The 27,819-nt window shown below is 42.6% G+C and overlaps 1 protein-coding gene and 1 long non-coding RNA gene across 5 annotated transcripts; one reads left to right on the top strand and one right to left on the bottom strand.

Moving 5' to 3' along the window:
- The first annotated feature begins 11 nt into the window (after nucleotides 1-11).
- On the top strand, nucleotides 12-17,575 carry TYW5 (tRNA-yW synthesizing protein 5). 4 transcript variants are annotated; one of them, XM_032945580.2, is made up of 9 exons: nucleotides 12-223; nucleotides 1,604-1,757; nucleotides 6,677-6,831; nucleotides 8,320-8,389; nucleotides 8,713-8,757; nucleotides 8,983-9,120; nucleotides 10,884-10,971; nucleotides 14,012-14,128; nucleotides 16,066-17,575. In XM_032945580.2, exons 2-9 carry the CDS (start codon nucleotides 1,734-1,736, stop codon nucleotides 16,335-16,337), a joined length of 909 nt encoding a protein of 302 aa, XP_032801471.1. In that variant the 5' UTR covers nucleotides 12-223; nucleotides 1,604-1,733; the 3' UTR covers nucleotides 16,338-17,575. The 4 variants fall into 4 exon arrangements, with proteins under 4 accessions (XP_032801471.1, XP_032801441.1, XP_032801457.1 ...); XM_032945550.2 differs by having other exon boundaries at nucleotides 1,604-1,814; XM_032945566.2 differs by having other exon boundaries at nucleotides 12-237; nucleotides 1,604-1,814.
- On the bottom strand, nucleotides 14,108-27,819 carry LOC142910587 (uncharacterized). Its single transcript, XR_012933010.1, has 3 exons — nucleotides 27,213-27,819; nucleotides 16,045-24,728; nucleotides 14,108-14,196 (listed from the first exon to the last, which is right to left on the bottom strand). It is a non-coding gene; the product is annotated as an uncharacterized LOC142910587 (long non-coding RNA).

Genomic DNA, 27,819 nt, shown 5'->3' with positions numbered 1-27,819 from the left:
GCACCACGCCCCCGCCGTACTGTACGTACAGTGCGCGACCGTCTCTCCGCGCACGTGCGTTTGTCGTGCACTGTACGCGCGCGAGCACGTGGCGCGCGCGCGCGCACAGTGCATGCCTGAGTGCACCGTACGCGACTTCCGCTTCACGGACACGCCGCTAAGTCGAGTGTGCGGTGTGGGGCGTGCGGTGTGTAGGACAAGGAAGCGCTCGCACCGTAGTACGGTAATCGAACCGTGGTACAGTAATCGTACTGTTGCACAGTAATCGCACCGTGGTACAGTAATGGCACCATGGTACAGTAATCGTACTGTGGTACAGTAATCGCACCGTGGTACAGTAATGGCACCATGGTACAGTAATCGTACTGTGGTACAGTAATCGCGCCGTGGTACAGTAACGGCAATGTAGTACAGTAATATCACCGTGGTACAGTAACGGCAATGTAGTACAGTAATCGTACTGTGGTACAGTAATATCACCGTGGTACAGTAACGGCAATGTAAGTACAGTAATCGTACTGTGGTACAGTAATATCACCGTGGTACAGTAACGGCAATGTAGTACAGTAATCGTACTGTAGTACAGTAATATCACCGTGGTACAGTAATCGCACTATATTAAGGTGCGAGGGGACTCTCTCCAGCACGGCGCGCGTTTGCGCCTCCGCTCCACCGAATTAAGAACCCCCGCACACACTCACACACTCACACACACACTCTCACACACTCACTCTCTCACACACTCACACACACACTCTCACACACTCTCTCTCACACACTCACACACACTCTCACACACCCTCTCACACACACTCACACACACACTCACACACCCTCTCACACACACTCTCACACACTCTCACACACACTCTCACACACTCAATCTCACACACACACTCTCTCACACACACACTCTCTCTCACACACTCTCACACACCCTCACACACACACTCTCTCACACACTCACTCACTCTCACTCTCTCACACACACTCTCTCACACACAGACACTCTCACACACACTCACACACTCTCTCACACACTCACACACTCTCTCACACACTCACACACACACTCTCACACACTCACTCTCACACTCTCACACACTCTCTCACACACACTCTCACACACACACACTCACTCTCACACACACACTCTCTCACACACTCTCTCTCTCACACACTCTCACACACACTCTCACACACACACGTACTCACACACTCACACTCTAATACACACACACTCACACACACTCTCACACACGTACTCACACACACACACGTACTCACACACACACACTCTCTCACACACACACACTCTCACACACACACACTCTCACACACACACTCTCACACACACTCTCACACACACACTCTCACACACTCTCACACACACTCTCACTCACACACACTTTCACACACTCACACACACTTTCACACACTCACACACACTCTCACACACTCACACTCTCACACACACTCTCACACATACACACACTCTGACACACACTCACATACTCACACTCTCTCTCACACACACACTCACACACACACTCTCACACACACAGACTCACACGGGTTCGGGGTGCCGTGTTTATATTTGCAGTGCGGCGGGCTCATCGGGGTAACTGAGAGTGCGAGAGGAGAAGTTTGCGGGGTCGCGCTGCCCGTAAATAAGAAAGCGAGACAGACAGACAGGGAGCTGAAGGACGTGTCTCAGCGTCGTGACACGGGCGATGGCAGCGGGCGACAGGACGCAGGTGCGTCTGCACAACGGTGTCACCAAGGAGGTGTTCGTAAACGAGATCCGGCCCCTGGTGAGACGCCTATATGCACGCAGATTTCATTTATGACCTGCTTGGCCGGGAACGAGAGAGAGGGGGCTTCGGGCCAGAGAGTTCGCGTAACGTTTTTGCTCTTCATCCGTTGAAGGAGCGCCGCAGGCCACGAGGATGATTTACTCAGCGGCGCGTGGTTTCTACTGAATGGCTACAGTCGCGCCGTGCTGTGGGGCTCGTCTTCTGATTTTTTTCATTCGTGAAATGAGTACGCGCGCGCCCGCCGCTCGTTGATGTTGCGTGCACGTTGAACGTCTTTCGCACCGTACGTAGCCAACCGCGATAATCGGGAGGCGCTGACGATGTTCCGATGCTGTTGGTGGTTAACAGCAGGCGTCTAAGTGGGCCGGCCATAAATGACGTCACGCACCTGGGGGGGTGGGGGGGTGGGTCAGACATTTGTGACGATGTGTGACGAGCGGGGGGGAGGGGGGGGGGGTTGAGACATGTGACGTCACGTAAAAATGCGCAACTTTAAATAAATATAGACAACACGTTATACTTAATTAAATATACTTTTTAATGTTTTCTCCTACAACATCAGAGTGCACATGAAATACGCACTACAATGACAATAGTTTAAAGCGATTTGAAGCATGTTTTATATTTTTTTCGGGGGGGGGGGGGAGGCAGAGCTTTGTGACGTCATATTTGAGTGGGGGGGGGGTCTGACTTTTTGTGACACCGTGTGACAAGGAGGGGGGGGGTCAACAATCGCGTGACGTCATTTATGGACGGCCCCTTAGACGATGAATGTCAAAGCCAGAAGAGGTGTGCGATGTTTGGGTCTCGGGTGAGGTGTTTGTTATTCTGAACGATTCCACAGTCCGCCGGCAGCGATCTTCTGGATACCGGGGTGAGATTCAAGGATGACGGTGACAGTGGGATCTCAGAAGAGAGATGGTGCATCCAGTGTACCTCGCGCTACGTCTGTGGCTACTGAATCACGTGCCTACAACAATGTACAAGCAACCTGTAAAACAATGAGAGATTCATGCCTGGGTAATATACCGTCCCCAGCCCACGTGGAACCTGTCCCAATGGGATATTCACAGTGTACATTCCATAGCTGTCAACCATATGGTTTACCCCATATTCTTGTACAGGGAAATTCAGTTTTCAGGTCCGTACGGCGTACAGCCGTTTCAATACGGGCAAAAAATATATATTTGTGTTTCTCGCCTGTGATAGGACTTTGTAGGATGAACGTTGAGATTTATAACAGGATCGGGTTGACCAATAAGATCTGAATTGGTCTGTAATAAGGTAGGCACTGATAAGGAGTTGACAGGTATGACATTCTGATTAAATTCCTACTACGGCCTATTTCTTCACCTCGGTGAGAAATCCAAACCACGCACCAGTTCACACATTTGGAAATTGATCCAATCATCTGAGCTCTCGCGGACCAAGGCCTACTACAATTTATGCGAAATAAGAATGTAAAGGCTGCTCCTACACAGAGATTTCTTCCAGAGAGTGGCAAAATACTTGGAAATCCCAAGGGTATCACGTGACGAGATACACTCACCAAAATAAATATGTATAGCGACATTACAAAATACAGTTTCCAAAAAAATGAACGGGAGAAATAAAGGCACACACCAATGGAGAATATATTAACTATCATATTGGCTGATGATAGTCATGACAACCAGTGACATTGAACTACGTGAAATTATTGAATTTAATTTAAGGAGGCTGATAAATGGGTCACACAATCCACCTTTGTGATAGACTCTGAAGCCCTGGTGAGACCTCAATACAGTATCCTGTGAGACAGCTCCCAACTTCCATGTGAGATGCCTACCTCTTGTGGACTGTCTCCTTCATTGAGACCTCCAACACCCCTGTGATACATTACAACTACTGCATTTATAGTGCACCCATAACGTAACGAACGTCTCAAGAGTGCAGCGTTTTAGCCTAGGGACAGCCGGGTGGCAGCTTGTCCTGCGTGGCCCATATAAGATGAACACAGCACCTGTTTGTGCGAGTGGGCATTAGTCTGCCATTAGGGGGGCGATGTTGATGTTCACAGTACAGGGGACTCCTCTACTTGACGAAGGAGTTAGGTTCCAGAGTTCTGTTCGCAAGTCGATCTGTTCGTAACTGTACTCCTGTTCATTCCAGACATGTGTAGTGGCCTTATTGACATCGGAGACTGTTCATTGGAGGCAACACGTATTTATTACAGACGCTTCAATTACAGTGTTCGAATCTGATACTTGAAGAGGTAACGGCCTCTTCACCCGTACTCTACAGAGGGAACGTTCCCCGAGCTTTAGCCCAGGCTTGCTCCCTGGTTCCCTCTATCCTGGTCCTCTCTCAGGAGGCTCTCTGAACTGGCCCAGCTTCAGCGCAGGTCCCGATCACCAGCCCCACGAGTCCGGCCCTCAGAAGGACATCGGGCCTCGTGGCTCTGATGTCGCACCCTGGCTTGCTTTGCCCGGCCCTCAGAAGGACAGCGGGCCAAAGGAGTTCCAGGGTCTGGCTAGTCGATCTTCTTTCTTCACTGGCTCTTCATCTTGCTTGAGTCGAATTCCCTCTCAGCTCTCTAGGTCCCACCTTTTATACAGTCCCTCACTGAGGGGCGGGGCTGGGAGGGATCACAGCGTCCCCCACAGCCCCCCAGGGTGGTGGCCGTAGCGGACGTGGTTGTGGCCACCGCCCTACAACCGCGTGTCACCCTGCGGTAACACCTCTACACATGTATGGCATGTACACTAAACACGGGGAATCGCTTTAAACGATGTATAAAGTGGTTAAAACACAATGCATATATTATCATAGTATGTTTTTTGTTTGCATTTTGACTGCAGGTATTGTGGTTAATGCAGACATGAATCCTTGTAAAAAGGTTTCAGTTTTGTTGCCAGAAAAAAACCCTATTATTACATTTTGGTACTGGCAAAGGAGGTTTAATGATGTATAAAGTCCTGTAGATGTAGATGCCACCTTTTCTTCCTGTTCTGCAGATGTAGATGCCACCACCGCCATCTATTTGCGCGGCGGTTGAACTTAGGCCTCTCGGTCCAAACAGGCAACTGGACATATGGAACGGTTTGTTCGTATCTCTGAAAGTTCGTAAGTCGAATGTTCGTAAGTAGAGGATTTCCTGTATTCCCCAACGTCCACTGTGATGCAGGCATACTGCACATATTTGATGGTGTTAACGTGTTGGTCCCAGAGCAGTTGCTGGGTGTGTGCATTCTTATTAAGTGGTTCTTAATACTTTTTTTGGGCTACTTAAACACGGTAGGACCAACACCTCGGCCGTGGCAGATCACTGTTAGAATTCAGTAGGCTCACATGACATTGACTTCTCCAAGACAGAGGTTCTTTGCAAGCCATCTGGCTACCATGAGAGATTCGTTCATGAGGCTATCCACATATACAAACACAGAGACAATTTCAACCGAGAAGATGGATTCTGGCTTAGCAATCATTGTAAGGATTTGATAAACCATTTCGGGTCTTAATTGATTGTTCACACGGTGGCTTTCAGACCGCATCCATTATTTTCGTCTCCCCCCTCCTCTTTTCCGAGCATAGATGGGCTCGTCCATCTGAATAACTGCCAAATCGCTCTCCGTGGTGCTAACGTAAAAAAAAAACCGCCACTTTTTTCAAATTTTCTTGCTGTGGTTTTCACACCTGATGATGACTGCTTGTGTTGCAGTGGAAACGTCGTGATAATTTTTATTGTTTTATATATATTTTATTATTTTATTGTTTCCCTTCAACGTGACTTTACCGAAAGAGCTAAGAATAGATATATATAATACTGCTGTACACCTTGTTGAATTTAAGTTTCAACCGAGTACCCCCTTGTCTGACCCATCATGGTTGCTGGGAAATAAATGTGAATAATGAACATCAGTGTTTTAACCAATTTGTCCATTTTGTGAGGTATCCTAACTAGCCTCTGACTGCAAACAAATAAAAACAAATTCAACGAACGATCTGCATGCATGACGTAATTTGTTCAAGTTCGCCGGTTACTCTTAGAAACCACATTGTTTATCATCAATGAGTTTAGAAAGGTATTACATATCGTTCTATGTTACCACATGGATTAAAATGTTATCGTAGTTATTTTATATTGGCAGATGCATACATGATTATTCACCAATGACTCTCATGTATGACATAATTTCACACATTTATAAATCACCTCGCGTATCCCCCAGGGGTCTGCGTACCCTCGGTTGAAAACCACTTGCTCAAGACCAGTGGTTCTTCACCTGGGGTAGCACGCACCCCCTGGGGGTGCGAGACATGGCACATTTTTTAAAAGAAGGTAAATCAGATTCTTAGCTCTTTCGGTAAAGTCACGTTGAAGGGAAACAATAGAATAATAAAATATATATAAAACAATAAAAATTATCACGACGTTTCGACCATAACACAAACGGTCGTCATCAGGTGTGAAAAACCAATGGCAAGAAACATTTGAAAGAAGTGGCTTTTCACACCTGATGATGACCGTTTGTGTTATGGTCGAAACGTAGTGAGAATTTTTATTGTTTTATATATATTTTATTATTTTATTGTTTCCCTTGAACGTGACTTTACCGAAAGAGCTAAGAATATGAATTACTGCAGTCACGAAAGCTTTAAATCAAAATTTAAGAAGGTAAATCATCGAAACAACTTGAGCACGGGCATGTAAGTGCAACTACCGTGTTTCATCAAACCTGTGTATTTATTTAACATACATTTTTAACGGTTGAAAACCAAAGGAGTGCAAGGCTGCAGTGAAGGTTAAGAACCACTGCTGTAGACGGTGCTTGCTGGGCCCTGTTGGTGCTTGCTGGGCCCTGTTGGTGCTTTAACAGCGACGGCCGGCAGTGCTGCGAGGCGTGGATTTGGGGCCGTGCCTGTCTCGCTGGGACGCCGAGTACTTGCGGGCAGCCGGGGGCACACGGCCCGTCCGGGTCCACGCCTCCCCCTCACCTCGCATGGACTTCATCCACAAGAACTTTGCCTACAAGTGAGCATGCTCTTGCGTGAAAACGGGGTGTCCGTCACAAATAGTAATAAGAAGTAAAAAGGCGTTCAACTAATTCAAATGTATTTCATTTGAAGCACTTGTTCAGTTTTCGAATGAATTGCACCGAGTTTGAGTTACGCACACTCTGAATGACGCTGCAAATCCGTTTTGCTGTTTGAAAAGGTAATTTGTGTTGACCCTGGGTTCGACCCAGCACTTAAGCGTTGCCCGCATCCATAAACACCCCCAAGTCTATGGTTGTGGCTTGACATAGTCATGGTGAGGAGCATGCTACCTATAGAACCGTTGACTTTCCATTTGAAAAGCAACTCACCATGTTGAGTTTGGTAATCGATTTGATGGCATCAGCAGTTACTTCGTGAATGCGTGCATACGTCCTGTGTAACTAAGGGACCGTGGATGGTTATGTGATGAACTTTGGTTATTGTGAGCGTGGATGTGTTATGGTATTTAACAAAAAACAATGTTACATTATATTGATGAATATTCGGTATACAAGATAGCAATGCTCATTTCCTTGTTAGAATATTTACATGATCTTAATGCAACTACCTCTTTTAGTTTTAAGGCTGCCATTGTAGCTTCAAGTTATGTCCGACACAGATACAAATGTAAAAACATAAATCGCGACAAGCTATTTTCTCCTCTGTTCCTTGATTTATATACAGAGCCCAACACTAAGGTGCGTCAAATTACACATGCTGGACTGTTACAACCCAGCCGTGAAAATACAGCAAATCGTTGCCCATTGAATGGGTTAAGTACTTTTTTTTTATTAGCCACAATGGGCAAATCCGTAATCCGCAAACTCAAAGGCAAATGGGAAAACTGTGGTTTGGTTCATGGTTTGTAATACGACAACCCTGTTGTTTTATGTTACCCTACATCAACCTTAACGTTAAACAGGAAGTTTATTGTATGTAAACTACAATTGATATTTCCTCATATAGAATAATACAAATGTTGTGGCTGAACCTCACTACCTCACTGGAGTCTGGGAACACGTGACCTGTGACACGCAATTGGCTGCTTGGGAGACAAGACGGCACCGCGTGGGTTCTTCTGCGGCAGCGTCATCATCGCCGCGAGCGGTACAGTTAACGATGTTGTACAGGAATCTCGCGATCAATGGTCGAGGGCACGATCAGCGAGCTGTTCCTCAAAAAACTGGCGCAAAACCGCAATAGCTAAACCCGCGAGAGGGAAGGGGTTTGCTGTACTCGCAATTTTAGTACAGAAGCCGTGCTTATATCCGAGTGTGCCTGTATAAGAAGTTTCCCTTCCCCCCCCCCCCACCATTGTGCTCAGCATGTGTTGCTATAAAGTGTGATTATATCCAGCTTTGCATTTTGAGAAGTCAGGAGCACCTGTTGGTGAATGTGTGCAAAGCAGCTTGACTCTTATCCACCAGATTCGGGCTGGAGTTGTGTTGCCGAATTTAAGTGAAGCACAATTGCTGTTGTTTAGAACCCTCCCGTTCGATGAGTTCATTCAACGCACGGCTGAAGAAAAGCACTCTAAATTCTTCTTTTGTGAGGTAAAGTAGTGTTTGCATTCACACTGGGTCTTCATCCGCGTTCTCTGTTGGCGTTCTCTCCACGCTGACCTCAATATGGAGGGTTACGTGAGCTTAAGGAAGCTTAAAAACGTGAGATATGTGCACACTGCTCAATGCACATGTGGCAAGACATTTTCTACGCTTTATAAGTTGGTTAAATGCAGTGGTTAGTAGATACTTTCAAATTATTCATATAGCATTACACTTAACACGTGTTACCAGGAGGTACTCATTTGTATGTGTATTAAAATGAGTGAGTGATTTGCATGACTGAAAAATGACAAACACGGGCTCTGTTTCAGAATGAAAAATACTACCTGCGAGCTTTGGGCAACGACCCCAGAAAGGTAACCAACGTTGCCATCAGTGGCGTAATTGTTGCAACATTAATGTACCGTACAGCACTTTTAAAATACCATTAATAGTTTTGTGATGCATTTCATGTTTTATATCGCTTGACACATTTATCTAAAACTATTGGAGCGTATGCCCTGAAAATTGGAATCTTTGTTAAACTTAGTTTGCAGCGTACACGTGAAGAAAAAGGCAGACCCATCCCTCTTCCCAAACAGGATGTTGCTGACATAAGAAAGCAGTTTCCCGAGTTGGCCAAGGATGTCATCCTCCCTGAATTTTATGAAGAAGAGCAGTTCTTCTCAAGTGTCTTCCGCATCAGCTCCCCGGGCATTCAGCTTTGGACACACTATGATGTATCACGCTCGGCGCATTCACACTCTTTTTGCATGCTTACTTTATTTTAAGATATCATCGTTTCATACAATCAATCCCCTGCAGGCTGAATGCCTTCCCCCAATTGCCATCTCTGACTGTTCTGCGCTGTGACAATCCACCTAGCACCGGCCCACAAGCTCCATTGCCTTGTTGGATATTTTCTCGGATGTTCCATTTCTTTGGACATTTCTGTTAATTAATTATTTGGGAGACTAAACCCCTACCTATAAATGCAAAACATAAATTACGGTCCATTTTCTATTTAGAAAAATGTATTGCCACAAGTTAAAACAGCAGCCCTACTAATTTTCATGTGTATGTATATACAGTAAAACCTTGGATTGCGAGTAACTTGGTCTGCGAGTGTTTTGCAAGACGAGCAAACATTTTAAATAAATATTAATTTGATAAACGAGTGAGGTCTTGCAATACGAGTAGTACGTATACGCTTTGTCTGCCGAGCATCACGTGATCACAACTGATATACGAGTGCTTTGGATAACAAACACGTTTCTGGAACGAATTATGCTCGCAATCCAAGTTTTTACTGTATGTTGAACTTCTTTCACCCCGTACGTAGCCAACCGTGCCAGTCGGAGGTCTTGGGTAGTGTGGCTGTGCACTTTTGGGTCCACTTGTTTTTGTTTTCCATTGCAGCGACAGACTCAAAACACGTGATTTTGGGGTATTTGCAAAATATTGTGATTTAACAAGTTGTGTTTTTAATTTTGATTTAAAGCTTTCGTGACTGCAGGGATTCATATTCTTGGCTCTTTCGGTAAAGTCACGTAGAAGAGAAACAATAAAATAAAAAAATATAAAACAATAAAATTCTCACGACGTTTCGACTGCAACACAAGCAATCATCATCAGGTGTGAAAACCACAGCAAGAAAATTTTAAGAAAAAAAACGCCACTTTTTTCAAATTTTCCTGCTGTGGTTTTTCACACCTGATGATGATTGCTTGTGTTGCAGTCGAAACCTTCTACGTGACTTTACCAAAAGAACCAAGAATAAGTTGTGTTTTCCCTTCTATTTAACATTAGTGAAACCGCACACTTTGTTGTGTCCTATCTAGAATTGTATTTATACTTTGTACAGGTATTGCAGTTGAGGTTATAGAACAATGCACTTTGATTACTTTCATTACCTATGCCACAACTTTGATCTACATAATAACTTCGAATAGGAAAGGTATGCTGTTTTGCATTATTAATAGCTTAGTTAAATAGTGATACTTTTATGAATCATGGTCAAAGTCCAATGCTTTCTTAATTACCAATCACATGTAACCTTTATGTAAGTACAAATATGTTATATTACCGTGTGTCAACTGAATAAGTAAAACTTCGTGAATGTTTTTTAGTCTTTAGATGAAATGGTGAGTGGTGGCACAACGGTTAGAGCACTGTGCTCTGAGCCCGGTGACCTGAGTTCAAATTCTTGTCATTGGTAACATCAGTGGCAAGTGAAATCAGCTGTATGCCAGCTCCCCTCCTCTTACTTGTCACCAGCCTACACTGACCAGTGTGGTGAAGTATTAAAATATGGTCAAATAACCCCCATCATCAACACAGCATAGGGAAAGCCTTTGATCCAGCAGTATATTGACAACGACTAAAATCAAAAGTACATAAAGCACAGTATACATTAAGATAATCGGATATGAAATGTTACGGTTATAACAAAATGCGTCGTGTGCTGTTGCTAACTCTACTCTTGCTGTGCTCGTTCGTACAGGTTATGGATAACATGCTCATTCAGGTCGTGGGCAGGAAGAGAGTGGTGTTGTTCAGCCCCAGTGACGTGCCTTTCCTCTACCTCAATGGTACCAAAGAGTCAAGCTGGAATATAATTTTTTTTACATGAACTATTGCTCTGCCGATTAATTGGTTCACGTGCTCGACTAATCGGATAACATAAATATTATCCATAATATAGTTTTTTTTTGGGTTATGTCGCATAAATATTAATGTGTCGATAAACCCGCCACCACCTTGCAGCCAATTAGTAAGGTTTGTCACGTAAACAGAACATGCCAATTCGTTACTAGTACAGCACCCCGGTGTGTTGGAGAGCCAAGCCACAACATTTACAATCTGAGTACGACGTTTCGCCATTACAACTAGCTTCATCAGGCGACAGCCAGATTAGTGAAGAAATCCTCCTGTTTCGTTCCTTAAATAGAGGGATAGATGTGATTGTGTCACTTGTAAGCCTTTGTTGAACTAGTAATGAATTGGCATGTTCTGTTTACAATGCAAACCTTACTAATTGTCTGTGTCGGGTGGTGGCGGGCTTAACGACACATCTATATATATTTACGCGATCTAACTAAAAAAAACTATATTATGGATGATATTCGTCGCGAAAGCCTACATGTTAAACTGACATAGACCTTGAATGTGACAGTCACATTCAGGGGCCCGAAATCAATAATATTCGAGTCTCACTGCAAAAGCAGAAATTAAACGGATTCGCTTATCGTTGACATGCAATTGGTTAATAAGTTGTTGAATTCATAATTTAGTGAGCACTAGTTAAGATATCAATTATCTCTGCGAAACTAAATGAGGTTTGCTTCCAATGATGAGGATTATCTCCATATATATAAAAGGCAAAGTTGTGAATATGTGTGTCTGTTCAAAATGTTTAGCATACTTCCCGACATGCAACAAATTTGCCATGCGGGTTCTTTCCAGACTAGAGGTTAGCGCGCTGCACTACGAACCCGGCGACCCGAGTTCGATTCCCGCTCATGGCCACCACTGGTGACGATTATTTCAACCGCTCCTGGGCCTCCCCTAGGTCGACTCAGCCTCAAATGAGTAACTGCTGTGGTGTGAACATCGCCACTGGGGAGACAAAGGCGGCCGCGCGTGGTGGATCCAAGCCCCGGGCGAAGCCGGGTAGTACAGCTAGTATTTTTCATATCATTGGATAGCAATGTAATACAATATCAAGAAGAGCCATCAAGATGAAATGCATGGAAAAATGTCTAAAAATACCTTCTCATATGTTTCACTGCCATCGCCACTATATTATTGCTTAACATAGGTAAACATACCAATCCACCAATGGATAAAGGCTTCCCCCACACCATGTCTACCATGAGCCGAGGGCAGGAATGGCTGAACACTTTCCACTGGCGTGACCGGTGCTTGGAACCAAACTCAGGTTCTCGTGTTCATAAACGCAGTGCGTCAACCACTATACTACTGCTCCACACCTAATTATAAAGTTATATATCATTAGTATCTAAAGATGAGCCTTCATAATGTGCTTTACATAAAGTCAGTGTGACATGACTAATTCTGTGAAAACCACAGCAAGAAAATTTGAAATGTAATTGCTGTGGTTTTCACACCTGATGATGATTGCTTGTGTTGCAATCGAAACGTCGTGAGAATTTTATTGTTTTATATTTGTATTATTTTTTTTCCCTTCTATGTGACTTTACCGAAAGAAACAAGAATATGAATCCCTGCAGTCACGAAAGCTTTACATCAAAATGACTAATTCTCTTAAATGTGTGACTATCTTTGCTGTGTAGTCTTATTATGCATTTAATTGTATATAATTGTTAATTATTCTGCATCTCGCTGTGTCATTTAAAGGTGGTAGTGGTGACAAAAGAAATGTAGCAGTGATGAATATTTAAAAATCCCAGCCCAAGTGCCAATGAGCATTCACTGCACAATAATTTCTGTTAAGTGGCCAGTACGACGCAAGACGGCACTGCGTTTAGAGGCAAAAGCATTTCATGCACTAATACAGAACTTGCATTATTTAACAACTCGCTAAACTGTATGAGATGTTTAATAATGCACTGGGGAGCTGCGTCTGTTGCATTCATAACTACTTTGTGAAACTGGTCTTTTGTGTATTGTCATGCCTTATAAGGTGTCCTCCTTGCATTATAAATATCGGCTACCATGAATCATAATAACTTGCAGGAATGTGTACAGTTGTAGGAGGGAATTGTGTAATCTGATATCTATAGTTATTTAAAAGGTGGTGATTTAACATTCGGTTGCTAATTTTTTTTTGCATGAATATTTTCCAAATCACAACTGCGTCGTAATCTGCAGGGTTTATTTATTTTAAAGTGAGACAACTAATATATCGTCTTCTGTGTCAACGTTACTGAAAACATGCTGTACAGTGAACGCTGTCAGAATCAAGGAAATATATTAGAAGCCTTAAGGGGGTAGCAGATTGCATTTTTGAATGTTAAAATCCACATTTAGAAACTAAATTGACTATGTGCTGAGGTTGCACATTTATCACATGAGCAACGTTACAATATGTGATAAAGTTACTTAAAACTATATATAATTAATATTCAATCGTTAAATACTTCAAACTATCTGGCAACATAGGTCACATATGATTATGAATTAAGCATTATATTACTAGATAAATTAGATCCTCGAACTAATTATTTAATGAGCACTTTGCCCAGTCTATGACAACTCATTGTCTAATTTCATAAGGTCTCCTTTTTTCCCCATTGCATTTTAAATGTAATAAACACCTCATTCGAGCCCCAAACATCGCACCTTCTGGCCTTGACATTCTTCAAAGACACTGGTGGAACCATCAACCGCATTAGAGCATAAACAGGTCGATGCACACACATCTTCATGAATGGAAAATTAAAGACAAGCCACAGATTGACTGGCCATGCAACCCAAACTATGGATTTTAAAATAAACTGCCGTAGTCTGTGTTCCTTCAACGGAGGAACGGCAACAATCAACAACCTCCCTCCTGGCATTTAGCTCCTGGACATATCGCCGTACGTAAGAATATGATAGAATACAATGGTATTGCAATGGTCATGTGTTTGGGCTGTACGTGAGCAGGCGACAAATCAGAAGTCTTGGATATCGACAGCCCGGACTTGAAAACATTTCCTGAGTTCAGCAAGGCCACCTGGCACGAGTGCGTGCTGGAGGCAGGAGATGTCCTTTTCATTCCAGGTATTCGGCGGGCCGACATGCTGAACCGTGATCTGTGTCCGTATAGCATGTATATCCATTCCCCTTGTCTGAAGAAAAAAAAAACACGTATAGTTTTTAGTCCCTCTGAAAGCAGTTCATGTAAATTTGAACCGGATACATTTTTAATTATTAACACAAATACTGCATGCGCCTTTACAAATAAAACCCATTTTGTTTTTGCCTTTAATGAGCCAGAAAATTCTCCATCGTGACATTCAGCCAATCACTGCTTGTGGTTTCACACTTTGAAAATCGTGCTGCGTCCCATCTCTGGTGTGACTTTTTGACCTTTCCTCCACATGGGAAAGTAATTAAATGTTTAAACCGAGCTATATGGCATTCATGATTTATTTTAGGGGTTGTAACTAGTTATTGTGAATGTTGGTGTGATTTGGTTTGTATGGGATTTATTTCACAGAAAGTGTATTTTGTGACATTGCGTCCGTCGCCTTTAATGCCATGTTAATGCCTGTAACTTTTTCCAAATTTCCACAGTACTTGTTTTTTTTGTCATTTTTCGCATGAAGAAAACTCGGCTATTAACGTGCCTGATCCGAGTAATGAATAAAAAATAGTTCCATAAATGTTCACTTATTGGGTAGATCACCACGGCTGTCGTTCATTATTACAAGGGTGTTTGTAGTATTTTAATAATGCCGAATTGATTACTGTCGACGCTGCTAGCGGCTAGTTTTCTATTACGTTATGAAGCGAGCTAGCATGGCTCATTTACTGAATTTTAACTCGGTTACAACTGACTGGACGATTTCAGCACCGGGGTAATTGGAGGTTAACAGCCTATAGCAGTCAGATTGCAAGTGACATGCGTTGCTGTTTTCTGACTAATGTATTAATTAAAACCGAAAGATAAAGTCGACCAATATTGCCCCATATAAAATGCATGCTCTGAACGCATTAGTTGAGCCAAGTGCCATTATATGTAGAGAAGTGATGAGGCACTACTTATTTTCACCTCAATGGATGGTATACCGTCTAGAAGGGTGCATTGTGTGGATACTCAAGTTGAATAGCAAGCTCAGTCCTTAAACGTAAGTGAACCCTGGCTAATGTACGAGCTTTAAGTGCAGTTAGTATAGGGATTGGTACATTTAAAAGCCATTTACTAAAGAGTAATTGGATGTTACGTTTTTTTTTGTTAAACCACACTGACAATATATGGTTAATAAAAGAGGAGAAACTCACTTTGTTATCATCTTGCAGAAGGACAAAGCAAATAGCTTAGGTTAATTGAAACAATACCGCCGATCATGAGCCATGGCCGTCGCATAATATAGTCACGTGTCAAAGTGTCTCCCTACTAAAATGAGCATGTGCAGTCCCCATTTCCGTAGGTGGCCTGGAGGCAGTGAGGAAAATTCCACATTCCTATGGTCAAGGCCATTCTCTACTGGAATACCACTTATTAGCACCCTTAAGTATAACCAACAAGCAGTAACTGGTACAGGCATCTTGCCACCATGGAGCCACGGTGGTGAGATGTTAACTACCTTGCCTGGTATGCAGGACGTTGTGGGTTTGATCGCCTGCATATTTGGGAGTTTTCACGATTTCCCCGTGGTTGCGTGGATTTTTATCCAGGTCCTCTGGTTTTTCCCGCCCCATTTAAAATCAACACGCGTTTAGAGTATTCGGCTGCTGTAAATTTACATGTGATAAGCCAATTCATTGATCTATCATTTGTGGTCAGGTCCCATCTGTAAAATACCTATATTGCTCTGGGCCTTACCTGGTAAAGTTAAAACAGTTTAGTTTAATCGTTTTAGATTATAAATTGTACCCTGGATATCCTTCAGAAAAGTTGCATGCACTCTTTAGGCACAACGTGTGCTGTCCCGTTGACGTGCAGCTTGAGTCTCCGCGTGAACGCCACTCACGTGGGTCTTTGTCGCTGGCAGCACTGTGGTTTCACAACGTGACGTCCTTGGAGTTTGGCGTGGCCGTCAACGTCTTCTGGCGGCATCTTCCGCTTGACGCTTACGACCGCACGGACACCTACGGCAACAAGGACCCAGTGGCGGCCGCACGAGCCATGCAGGTCCTGGAACGCGCGCTGAAGTCGCTGGCAGAGTTGCCTCCGGACTATCAACGCTTCTACGGGCAGCGCATGATCCTGACGGTGCAAAGGAAGGTGCTCGGAAGAAATTGCTCTGAACCAGCTGGAAAATGATGGCTGTATTTAAGCAACTTAAAAAAAAGCATCTAATTGTAACATGACTTAAATTGTTTGAAGTGCCTCCATCCTAAAATGAGTATTAGGGCTGTGCTTGTATTCGTTAGTGGCTCCAAGCCAGTGGCGAAAAATTTCACTTTCTCTTGGCAGGGGACAGCCTCCACAGACTGACCAATGTCCCACAAAGTAATACTCGTTTCATTGACCCCTGAAGGATATCGGGTTAAGATGACCCCCTGACCATTTTTTTTTTACTTTCAGCCCATTTGTCAATCCACTACTGGGTGACAGCCTCCCCCAGTGCCAGGTCAGTCATTGGGGGTTGTTTGACTAAAATGTCACCATGCTGGTCAGCTAATTGCCTAAATGTTGTATCTAAATGTACCATAACATAATACACATTTTTTTACATAATACAAATGGAGTACAAAATAGTCGGCAGTGCAATAACTAACCTACTTCAGTCGTTAACTTACGATCGTACATTTTATAGCGTTGGCGACACTTTTAAGTTTGATATTAAAGTTTTCGGAGGACAGCTGCGACGCATATGAATATGTACAGTGAAAGCATAATTAAATAGTAATTGTTTTGTCAAAAAAGATCATCTTAAGGATTCATTTCAATAGCGTACAGGCATATGGTGATACATAAGAAAACGCATGCTTCCTAATGGCTGTGGTGCACCATGTTAATGAGTCCATCTGCTGTGCCAGAGTGAACATCACGGTCAGAATTGCACACAGCTGACCACCTAGGCAACAGCCCTCATCTGTATTCAGATACGTTTTGATTTTATTTACCGATGTTTTTGTATTATTCAATGTGGCAATTATTTACATAAATCTAAATTTGCCTGAGTTTCTGCAGGAGGTTTAAGACTATTTGGTTTGTTTTTGTTTATTTTGGCCTGAAGGCTGAAACTTGCGAATGTTATTAATCATTATGCCTGGTTTATACAATTAGTTTTTATTGATTATTGGTGTGGAAAGATATATTTTGATAAACATGCTCAATGGTGACCTCTGCAGTTGGTGATTGGGATTGATTGACCTTTGCTGTTTTATGTACCATTAAGCATCATAGTAATGAACTGATGTGAAAAACCACATCAAGCAATGACGTATCTTCCTTAATAGTTGAGTGAAATGTTACTATCCAGTTGCATTGCAAAGTATTGTTCTGGTGTATAAAATACTTGAGCATGCGTGATATTCAATAAATGACTAAACAACGTTGTCACGTCAATGTACTTGTTGGCAAAGCAGAGTCGTAATTATTTTTATTTATTTAATAAGGGATAGCTCTTTCACGCGATTGAGCTCTTTTAAATCTCGGTCATTGTCTGGCCCATCTCTGTGGCGCGGATTGCTTCGAACACTTCACGTCAACGAGCGCGCCTCCTGGAGGAGCACTTCTGAAGCTGCGCTCTTGAAATCGCATTCCCGCAATTTGCCACTGCAACATGATACCTCACATGCCGACAACGAGGCCTACCACTTGGCATGTGAGTTACTTTGTTCGCGTTTCAGTCAAACCGGTCTCAAGGTGAGGAACGCATAACTGCAACACCGAATTTTATTTTATCTCCTCGTTCCTTTGTGCACAGTATACCACCCTCTTACTAAATATACAGTGGCCTTATTTCCTATAGGGGATTAATATGATTAACTAACTTAATAAATGTACAATACATTACTGGGATTTGACGGGACTACGAGGTTGTTATTTTTTTCTGCGTGAGATTGTGTTAGTAAAATGTGTGTTACATTCCCTCCTCCACCCGACAGCTAATTAATGACGTTACGTGAACAAACATGGCAAAGTTTGACCGCTTCCACACACCCCGTGTGTTGGGAGACCAAATCCACAACATTTAACAATTTGGGTTTACTAGGTAGCATGAAGCGTGTGCAAATATATGCGCAGTGAGGTGTACTTGCAAATCATGATTTGAAAAAAAAAACAAGTCTAAAACTTATTCAAATTCGTCTCCAGCCACGAGCAATCCACAGTTCATAGCTTTCCGCAACTATTGGTGTTTACTGTGGCTGGAGACGGTAACTTTCGTTTTAACAGCAGGGGGCATCCATACTCTGCAACAGATCATGCAGACCTTTTTTTTTACGTTTAGATTTTTTGAGATAATGGTAACTGGTACTCATTAACTTGCCGTAATCATATTGCGATCATGAATTTGTGTAATAAGGACGGGGAGAAGGGAGACTGAAGTGTAATACTTTCATAATTGCAGTGAGCTGTGGAACTAAAAAAAGTCAGACTAGTTTATACCACTGAAATTGCGTGGCCTGCAAGTTGTTTGGCAGGTAAACGTGGTTAAACATTTTTGTCTTGTTAGAATTTAGATTAGAAATTATTATAGTATGGTAAAAAAAAAATTAAGTGGAAAACAGCACAGAATACGTATGTAAATCACACGTTATAGCAGTGTAAAGCGTTGCGCATTTATATGTAACATGTTCAAACCTACATTAATCTGCGGATTTGAAAGAATGAGTGCTTGCTTTCAAAGGACACGTGCTGCAAAGGTAACCTTTGAATTACGTTACAATAGCACAGCTGCACTAAAACGATATTATCTAAAAGTAGCTTTGAAAACAATGGAAAATAGTACATTTCATAACTCGGTTAGTGTTGTGGTAATAAAACAGTTTATGGTAAAACAAACGAGAGACTAAATGTGGGTAAATCCATGAGTCTTTTAGTGGGCTGCATTTAAGTTGTACTGCACAATGGATAGCTGTCGTCAGGGAGGTTCCCGGGGCTAAAACAAAATGCTCCGAGGCGTTGTGATATGAGCACAACATAAATGCAAGTTATAGTTAACATTTTAATTGTATACTGTACATCAATTACAATGGATGTAAGTGTACAGCTTCTGAATAACTGAAAAATGAGAATAGGGTTTACCCTTTTTGGCAATAACACAGGATATTCAAACACCAGATACCTTTTGCAAGGAATCAGGTCTGCATTAACCACACGTACTTATGGTGAACATGCAATAAAACTTTGATAATATATGGATTGTCTTTGAAACTGGTTGGCCTACACCAGAGGCAGCCTTCTTTGTGGCCTCGTCCCACCAGCGTCAGATCAGAGAAAGCCAAAGGGCGAATAGCACGAAGACAACGCAAGTATTTATAGCTCGAGGCGATCAGCTACATCATGGCATCTTTCTGCCAGTTTAAAAGTATGAAAAATAAGAATAGGTTTGACCCTTTCTGGCAATAAAACAGGCGTTAAGATCCTCAAACGTCAAATAGGTAAAACCTATTCTTATTTTTCATACTTTGATCATGGTAAAAAAAAAAGGTTTTCTGAACATCATTGTTCTTTTATTTTGAAGGACAATGCAGTACGCCACGCGATTGCACAACCGCAGAACTTGCAACTCGGACGGGGTCTGTTTAAATGCGTGCCGTGTGTGCCCCTCTGCACTGCGGGCAGCACATGGCCCGTTTTGGCTGAGCTGCAGAAACGAGGCTTATGGGAGTGCCTAATGGCCCGGCACTAGCGCCAATAAAGCCACTTTCCATGTTAAATGCGGGCTGGTCCTGGAGGCCTCCCTGGCTTAATTGACCAGCAGCAGAAATGCCCCAAAGTGCAGCAGGAGCTGATGGAAACGTGCTGTGACTTTGCGCAAGTAAATAATGCACTGTATTTTGATGTTTATCCGTAGATTTGTAGCGTTCCAATCCTCTAGGTGCTGAAAGGTAATTAGACTAATGGATAAACTGTGTTGGGATATTATTTGGTTAATATTTTATTTGAAATGATTTATTGTTTTCTACCTTCTGGCAGGGCTAAAACTTTCATGCAGATGACTTTAACCCTGCCTGTGCCAGTGTAGTGAATTGTGTTCACGATGAAAATCTGGAGATTTTTCGTGTTTCAGAGACAATGGAGAAAGAACCAAGAATATACATCAGTGTTCTGATGTATATTCTTGGTTCTTTCGGTAAAGTCACGTAGAAGGGAAACAATGAAATAATACAAAAATGGTTCTTTCGGTAAAGTCACGTAGAAGGGAAACAATAAAATATTAAAAATATAAAACAATATTATTATTTTTTATTTATTGTTTCCCTTCTACGTGACTTTACCGAAGGAACCAAGAATATGAATCCCTGCAGTCACGAAAGCTTTAAATCAGTGTTCTGATGGTCTTCGTGTGTATATTCAAAGTAAAAATAATGTTCCTTTGATTTTTTTCTAATTGCAAAAACTTTGCCGTTTGACTTGACATTTATGTACGTGTGCATTATGTGTACAGTAACTGTGAAATTTAAAATGATTTGAATAAACGAATAAGCACCAAACACGACAGTGCTGTGAGAAAAGACAGCAAAAGTTTGTGGCGTCCAGCATCCCGGCCCCTTTTACATCATAGTGATAGTTGGTGCCACTAAATGTTTTCTTTTCTTAAGCATAATTCTCTAGAATTGTGTTGCTTCTTCATGTGTACACTTTAACGCGCCACGGTATCAAAATGTCAGTCAGTCTTCCTGCAAGCGATGAAAACGTCCTGCAGATGTCAGCCACCACTCTTCTTGCACTTGACAAATATTCTCGATGCTCTTCCTGTGCTTTTAGACCAATGAGACAGCCCGCACTCGTGCATGAGGGTGTGTATTGGTTACTTAGCACGAAAGAGTGCTTGTCTCATGTTTTCAAAGTTGAGAGTTCACGTCTCAGGTTCGACTAACATCATCATCATCATCTCTGGGGTCAAAGAAATTAGCATCTCTGTATTTTCTTAGAAAAGCAACTACATGTGTCCTGTGATGAGGACAGGTCCTCCATCATGTGAATGCGGAATTTCAAACACATTCTCATGAATCGTAACATATATATAAGCACTGCCCATTGCTCATAAATATTCGGGCACAGTTACATTGGCTTTATGGTTACTTGGTCGCCACGCCCCAACTGATCCAAAAATTCATACCTAGCTTGAGAAGAGAATTCCAATTGCAGTACAACTGTGGTCACTGTCCAGTATTAAACCTTCACAAAAAGTTACCGCACTTAATTAACAATGCACGATCACATTTTGCTCAAGCGCATGCATATAGGTCAAGGGGATCTAAACCTGATGAGAGCTGAAGATAGATACGGGAATCGTGTGAGGTTTGGCACAATTCCCACAAGTCTGGTACAACCGTGCAAGTTAAACCTCTACCGAGCGTGACGGGACAGGACGAGAGATGAACGACACGGCAGGAGGAAGTGGGATAGGAAGGCTTAACCCTCGGATCAAATGAGAAGCAATGATGCCAAAAATTAGGTGCAATCCAGTCATTTAGTTCGGAGCTTTGCACACTCAACACAGTGGACCTGCTGCGCATCATGTGGCCTATTAAATAAATGACCAAAGCCTTGCACTTGCAATGTTCCTGGGAATTGGTCATTTAAATGCTGGACTTTCTTCTGAAAGCAAGATTGAGAATAACGATATACTTGCACCATAGTGAGGATAATAATGTTAGAGAGAATGCTATAAGGAGTCATATTAGTGTGCTGCCAGACCTCGGACGCAGATGGGTAAGAGAGAGTATTAGTGATGGATGAGCACACAAATTGGCAAGTGGGTGGACTGGTGAGTGGTGAGCAAAATGCTGAAGAAAGTGAGACGGTGTGTTAACATGCAAGCGTGCACGATAAGCAGGTGCACGTGTTATGGAGTGGATTAGAGTATAGTCTTTAGGGCATGTGCATGTTAGATGACTGAATGTTAATGCAGAAATGTAAAGACATTATAAAGTACACAAATATTCAGGCAGGGGTGTATAGGGTAAACCCAAATGGTAGCACCTCTGCATAGCAGACAGCCACATCCACAAGTGTGGTATGTCTGTATGTCTGTTGAACTTCTTTTGCACCGTACACAGCCAACCGTGCTAATCGGAGGTGCGGGGGAAGGACAAAAAGTTGGTGCTTGCAGTTGGTCCTGACGACTCGCTTAGCTCTCTGTGACACTGTGACCTTGCATCAGCTGGCATGCTAACTGTGACAGCCAATAGTGAATGAGCGAGGAGTTACACTCGAACAAGTGGTCAATTCTAAGGACCGTTTAAACTGAACAGAAACAAATATGATATTGGCCTCAAAGCACTGGTCCAAGATTGCAACAACAAAAATCATTGAGGATTAACATGGAGAAAACTAAAATTATGGAAATCTGCAGACAAGAGGAAGAGGTAAATGTTAAAGTCAAAGAAGAGGTATTAAACTTTTATACCTTGGGGGATTAGTATCGTAGAATGGACATAGCAAAGGAGTCATTCAAAGAATAAGACCATATCTAATACTGAACGTGCAAGGCATTTGAAAGGCTCACGACATTTCAACAGCAATAAGTATACTAAGTATGCGAGACAACTGTAATGCTGATAATGTTTATACGGGTAAAGTAAGAGGAGAGTCGACAAACAAAAACTGCAGAAATAAGTTGGAAGGAATTCTGAGAATTGAAGTCTGCAGAAAACAGATTTTAGTGATAATAGTGGTAGGTCAAGAAATACCACTTCTGATTTGGACATGTTCTGAGAATGGACCCGGACAGGATGCCACATATGGCGATACGTACCAACGTGCAAGGCATGAAAAATAGAGAAAGGCCGATATTGTTTGATAAGCACGATTAAGAATCGAGTACAACATTTTTTGGGAAAATAACAAAGCCATGAGGCTGATATTGGATAGAAATGGTTGAAAATACTTAACTTGGCCCAATCGTTACTGTTGAGCTGATGGATAGGAATCTTATATAATTCAGTGGTGGTTCATGACACCAGGTTGAGGAGGCTAAAGACTCCACTTCAAGTTTTACAGTCTCAGGTGACAACACGTGCAGGCCATGTGCAGGCAGACTAACTTATTGGAACACAAAGGCGGCGCCAGTGCTGGGCTCCCAACCGGACCAGCTATCACGGGAAGCTTCGTGGGCTGCGAGTGTCCGTCTCGTGCAGAAAGTACTGATGATGAAGCCACACTCCAGTTTCTAGGTGGGTCTCCATGTGGTCATATGGGTTTCTGTGTGAGTCTATGGGTCTCTGTGAATATATACGTGTCAATGTGAAAAAAGTGCTGATCATGAAGCCACTGCTAGCACGTGCAGTTTCTCAATTAGTTCACCTGCACGCCTCGCCAGAGATTCGAAAATGAGGTGGACTTTGCTACCCCCTTTAACCTGGGGCCACATATCAGTTGCAGCATTTTCATACTTAGGCCCAACATCATTTTAAGTGACATTTGAAACCCTGTAATTTTGTACAAATCATATAATGAGTGAAACCCCAGGGTTGACGTGCTTTAAAAATATGTGGGTATCCTTAAAATCCCATTCACGTGTTGTCCCTGTTTAATATATGCAGTCTATGTGATAATATCCTACATACAGGCCTACAAGACAGTATATATGTATGTGTATATTTCCATTTATGTTTAACGTGTGGAACATTTGCACGTTTTTTTTACCAAGTAAAACCGTTGCCCTCAAACGAGCAATGGCACTAGGCAATCTCTGGCACTAGGCAATCTCTGTTGCAGCACTATGCCGTTGATGTAAATTCCACATTCCTATGGCGGGTGTCGGTTTATCTATAGTAGACTAATCCTTACTTTCCACAAGATTGTACTCTTTTTCCTGACTGCCAGAGGGATGATAGATTGGCTGGGTAAACCCTCGACCAGGGTTTGAACTTGTATCCTTTCCGTGCTACCTAGAACAGATGACATTGGACAGATGGTATTTTGGAATACAATCCTGTATGTTGTGTTGATTGTACCATGCATGTAATAAAAGAGTAATAACAAATGAAGATACCATTCATGGAATGGCAGTTTTTACATATTTATTCTTAGAGTGGCTTACTCAGTGATAAACTTTATTTAGGTATGTTTTTTCTTCTTCCACAAATATAAATATTACCTCACAGAGTTAAAGTCAAATAGAGTCACTGTTGTGCTCTTTGTTAGTTTATTTATAATTACAGCTCTTTACTGTACTTTATATTAGACGCTAAAGTGTAACGGACGAATGGATTTATTGCAAAGTGTTACTGTGGCCAGTAACACAATTGAGTCTATGATGGCTATACGCTATATGTATATCACGTGCAAAGGTACTGCAAACGGGTCTTAAACATTTTAAATAAAAAATGCAGCTGGCAACGTACGTCTTAGAGTAGACGGGACCATACTGTGGCTACTCCCTTGCTATGTCTTTTTTTTGCCTGGTCATATGCTGTTGGACACGTGTCAGCAATAATGCAAATGGCGCACCGAGTATACCTGGAGATCTCAGGGTTATGCTCCTTTCAGTAGCCGAGCAAGTGTGAGCAGGCACCATGGTTTGTCAATCTGTTTGAACAGAAAGGTCGGTGTTAGGATAGCCCAATGAAGTATCTGGACTTGAAAGGTTACATGTCCATAAGCAGTGCCAGTGCCACAGTGCGTAATACCTGCATTGACGCTGTGGTTCATGAACCAAATTAAGATTGAACAAAAACCGATAAGTGGCCAAACAAGCGTTGAGAGATGCGTGCTTGCAAAGACATAGAGAACAACATCAAGATAAGCAGATAGATGAGAGAACATATGCGTGTAAATGGCATTATTTAAACTGTTATGAAAAGTAAGTGGGCTTGGGCAGGACATGTCGCAAGAACAGATGATGGCAGATAGTAAAAAAATAATGACTGAGTGCCAACCAGGGAATGGAATGCGTCTGAGGGGGGTTTCGATCACCAAGGAGATGGAGCGATGGAATCTGCTCGTGTGCAGGTACGCAGTGGATCACGGGACCGTGAGAGATGGCGGTGGCTTGAGGGGGGCCTTTGTTTCACAATGGATTGATCATGGGCGATCATGATTAAAAACAACAGGTGAAATGGCTGGTGACAAGTATTTTTGCCAGGTGAGTTCCTCAGTGATGACATTTGGGTGTCTGATGATGTGTGATGCTTGTGAAGTTGCACGGTGTATTCATTGGTTATTTAAAAACACACATTTGCCTGTTAGTCAATTGAGTTCTGGAAAAGACAAACGTAAATAACATTCCATCAAGTACGACTGTCCAAAACGTACATATATTTAACCTCATTGTTAATTCCTTGGCATAATGTGTAACTCTTATACAAACAATCATGACTTCGAGTGGGTTAATATTATATTTATTAGACTCGGGTATGAGCGACCGACATTCAGCATTGGTTTGACAGAGGGCTGTCAATTATTATTAATGATTGTGTTGGTACATCCATTTTAACTCTGCTGTCGTTTTGTTAGGACGATTGTGTTCCGCCATTTTAGTCATGATTCCCCATTACCATTGTAATTTTCCAGGGGGTTTAATAAGTTTGCCAAGTTCAGTGGCTTGTATTACTTAGAGATTCAACACTACGGCTCAGCCCCACAGATGCCCAACCAGGTTTGAGTCTGGAAAGGGGCCAACCAAAACACTCTTTTGGAATTCAACAATGGTTGGCAGGTTTTTTTTTGTCTGCCACTATCTGGAGGTGTCCATACAATCGCAGTCTATAAACAGCCAATGTCTCTTAGGTGCCGAAGACCAATAAATTTGGTATGAAGGACTTTGTTTCCATGGCTTTCCCTGCCCTTGCACTTGGCCATTTTCCACATTCTGAAAAATTAATCTTGAGATAAATCATTGAGATGTGTTCTTCGAGTTAAACAATTTTTTCCCTCCCTCCAATCAAATGTACAATCAGCGACGCGACAATTTAACTACTGTGAAATCTGCCAAATATTGTAACGCCAACAAATAAGAACAAAATGTGACGAACCTAAGAAAAACAAGTATGGGGCGCTGCATAAATTGAAGCAATTAGCGGGACCCCGGGGTCCCATCACTGCCCCGGGGTGGGAAAAACCGCGTAGCGACACGAGTCTTGCCTTACCGACAACAAAACTAGTGTCAATCGATAGGCCTCGTCGAGAGCTACTCGGGGCACTAAGTTTAGTAAAAAGTTGAAAAATTACATAAACACGTTAAATTCACTGCCTGGGTGGCGGGCCCGCCTTGTCAAAGAAGCTGAGGATGGACGGCTGACCGGAGGGCGTTGTCGCCGCGCGCGACTGCGGCGGACGCCCCCCGGGGCTCGCGTTTGGCCGGTGGGGTGGCGCCCATCGTGGTGATCGCCGCCTGCTGGCGCTTGTTGGCACGAGTCTGGGTGGGCGGCGCGTTGCTGTCGGGGTCACGAGTGGGCGGACTGAAAAATAATAATTATTGACCTGATTTTTGCAGGACCCCGGGGTCCCGCCAAATGATTCAATTCTTGAATTTTTGCACGCTGTTATTTGTAGCACTTTTTAATTAAGTTTCTTTTTTACTATTACCTCAATGCTCAAATCAGCATTGAGGTGGTGCTCATTTCCTCGTTGCCACCCTGAAACAGTGGTGGAAGTTCCATGTTGCTATTACGAGGGTGAGTGTCTCCATAGAATACTCGCTGTTGATTTTCTCCACGAAGTGGTCCTCATTTATTTTTAATCAGTGATGGTTACCTGAGTCTACCACCAAACAGGAAAAACTGATCATAAAAACAATTCCAGAAAATTATTGTAAATGCAGTTGTGTTAGTGGTGTATAACAATACGTAAAGACCAAACATTACCCTGGTTTACTATGTGTGTATCCATGTAAGAGCCAATTCAATGTGTATGTTCCATCGTCTATATTCCATAAATGTTATAACGATGCAATATTTAAAATGATTTGCATGTCTGGAAGTCATAGAATTAAGTTGATGCCGTCAGATACAGTATGTACAAATCATTGTTACAATAGTAAATGTTAAGAATAAAGTATATATACAACAATACCTTGACTTTTCTTTTGTCAGCAGTACTGTATAATGACAGTTTTGCGCTGTGATATTTCCAACGAAAGATGAGGCCTCATTTAAGCTCAGACATTATTAAATATTTTTTGCTGTTTCTTATAATTACTTCAAGGCAATTCAGTTCATGGAACCAATCTTAACTCATCCAATCTAGAGCTGGAAAGATTGGAGGGTCAAGTAAATTTATCAACTATAAATGGTAATTGACAACTTCTTTGTGGAAGATTATCGAGGCCACGTAAAAAATGGCGGCCACCCTGACTCCCGAAGGCGGGCAACCCCGGACAAGCCACGCCTAGCGTGACGCGCCTGACGATGCCGATGACGACACCAACGGCGGACCATCGCCTCCCGTGCAGCAGTCATTGAGAGAATCGAAGTGGGGATTTTTTTTTATCACACTTTTCGCGAATTCAAATGAGTCGACTCATCGAACGGATCATCGGTAAAGTAATCGGTCACTTAAATCATTGCGTAGGCCAATTCTAATCCAAACGGCATCATATCCAAAACCCGCTTCGACAGGAGCCATGAAAACCTCATCCTCAATGCGCCATTAGCCTTTTTACTAAACAACCATGGCCACT

Source organism: Petromyzon marinus, chromosome 4 (assembly GCF_048934315.1).
Source record: "Petromyzon marinus isolate PM22_M1 ecotype Great Lakes invasive population chromosome 4, UKy_Petmar_22M1.pri1.0, whole genome shotgun sequence".
Taxonomy (NCBI): Eukaryota; Metazoa; Chordata; class Hyperoartia; order Petromyzontiformes; family Petromyzontidae; genus Petromyzon; species Petromyzon marinus.
This window is presented reverse-complemented; position numbering and strand designations above follow the sequence as displayed.